Source organism: Chinchilla lanigera, unplaced genomic scaffold (assembly GCF_000276665.1).
Source record: "Chinchilla lanigera isolate Chin_1 unplaced genomic scaffold, ChiLan1.0 scaffold00098, whole genome shotgun sequence".
Classification (NCBI taxonomy): domain Eukaryota; kingdom Metazoa; phylum Chordata; class Mammalia; order Rodentia; family Chinchillidae; genus Chinchilla; species Chinchilla lanigera.
Window position 1 is genome coordinate 584397 of NW_004955499.1, and position 1686 is coordinate 586082.

Here is a 1686-nt window from a genome sequence, read left to right on the forward strand (position 1 = left end):
GGTGCCCAGCGCGTGCGCCGTCCCCGCAGGAGGTGCCCACGCTGCGGCAGCTGTGGGCGCGCGGCCAGCAGGTCCTGCTCTCCTACGAGGATGAGGGGGCGGTGGCGCGGCACCCTGAGCTCTGGCCCGCCATCCCCTACTGGTGGGGCGACCAGGTGAAGGCCGGGGCGCTGATCCGCTACCTGGACACCATGAAGAGCTGCGGCCGCCCAGGTACGCGCCTGCCGCCGGGGACGCCAGGGGGGCGGGACAGCGCCCTGTGTGCACACCGGGACGTCTCGGGGACACCGCTCCGTGTCCACGAGTGTCCGTGCCATGCGCACACGCGGTCAGCCGTGGGCTCCGGCGGGCAGCGCTGCGGGGCTGTGTGCCGCGGTGACCTCTGCCGTCCCGCAGGCGGCCTGTTCGTGGCGGGGACCAACCTGACCGAGTCTCTGGGCTACGTGCTGTCGCACCCGGCGCAGTCCCTGGCCACGCTGACACTGCGGGCGCGGCCGGCCCTGGGCGCGTGGGTCCGCGAGCAGCGGCCCGGCCCGGCCCCAGCCTGCACCAACATCATCGCGGGCGACTTCATCGGCGCGGACTCCTTCGTCACCGACGTCATCGGCCTCAACCAGAAGCTGCTGCGGGGCTGAGCGCTCCGCCGGGGACCCCGCCCCAGAGGGACACACGAGGTTCGCACGTGCTGCCGCAGCTCCCAGGGCGCGGGACCGGCCGTGCCCTGCAGGGACCGGGCTGCGGGATCCCCGCCCAGAACACACCCCAACCCCACAAGCCCTTAGGCTGCAGCTTTGAGTCGGGGTCGCACTGTGAAACCCAGGCTGGCCCTGAGCTCGCTCGGGGAAATCCTCCTGCCTCAGCCTCCCCGGCGCTAGGGGTACAACTGCAGGCCACCACGCCGGCTTCTGAAATGTTACTTTCACTGAGCACTTTTTTAAAAAAAATTTTAGATCACACAATTACAATAAATGAAAAGGAACTGAAAACTAAGCTCTGCCCCCGTTTCTTCCTGCTGTGAGGTCACAGGAGCGAGCAGACTTCGGGGGTCACGGCCCCGCTTGTGAGGGAGGAGAAGCACAGGCCCCGTTTCAAAGCAGCTCCCACATGTCCTGTTCTGGGGACACCTCTGTCCGCCTGGCAGGGAGACAGGACCGGGGGTCACACCTGAGCCACCTGGAACTCACAGAGATCTTCCTGCTCCAGCCTCCCAGTGCTGGGTGTCCCCGGGCCCAGGGAGAACACAGCTCTGCCAGCCTGCTTCGCTCTGAGGCTGAGTCAGGACAGCTCCTGGGTGCGGCCGGTGCCTTCATTGTGGGAAGAGCTTCCGGAACCTGCCGTAGGCGGCGTTGCTAATGACGACGGTGACGAGCGCGGCCCCGGCCTCGGGCTGCACGGCCACGTCCTGAACGGTGGCCTCCTGGTGCAGCCAACTGCGGACGCAGGGACCCTGTGAGCCTCACGGGAAACAGACTCGGATCGGCCCGGCGCACCCCAAGTGTTCTGACTGCGGTTTTTGAGACAGGGCCTTCTAGGGAGCCCGGGCTGGCCTCTCCCTCCCAGAGATCCTCCCGCCTCAGCCTCCCCAGCGCCGGGCTGACGGGCATGCGAGGTCAGAAGCCCAGGTCCCAGCCGCTCCAGCCCCACCCGCCCCGGGCGTCGCCCACCTGAGCTGCGGCCCGGCCAGCG

The 1686-nt window shown here is 68.4% G+C and overlaps 2 protein-coding genes across 6 annotated transcripts in view; one reads left to right on the top strand and one right to left on the bottom strand.

Annotated features, from left to right (window-relative positions):
• Plcxd1 (phosphatidylinositol-specific phospholipase C, X domain containing 1) overlaps positions 1-990 on the top strand; it is a gene marked incomplete in the record, with an annotated part of 10966 nt that extends 9976 nt beyond the window's left edge. For all 5 annotated transcript variants that reach the window (XM_013505585.1, XM_013505586.1, XM_013505588.1 and 2 more), the window contains 2 exon segments: positions 30-213; positions 397-990. In XM_013505585.1, the coding sequence (XP_013361039.1) occupies positions 30-213; positions 397-635 (423 nt within the window).
• Positions 942-1686, bottom strand: part of Gtpbp6 (GTP binding protein 6 (putative)) — a gene marked incomplete at its 5' end in the record, with an annotated part of 6656 nt that continues 5911 nt past the window's right edge. The window contains 2 exon segments of the mRNA XM_013505582.1: positions 942-1430; positions 1665-1686. Coding sequence (XP_013361036.1) covers positions 1307-1430; positions 1665-1686 — 146 coding nt within the window.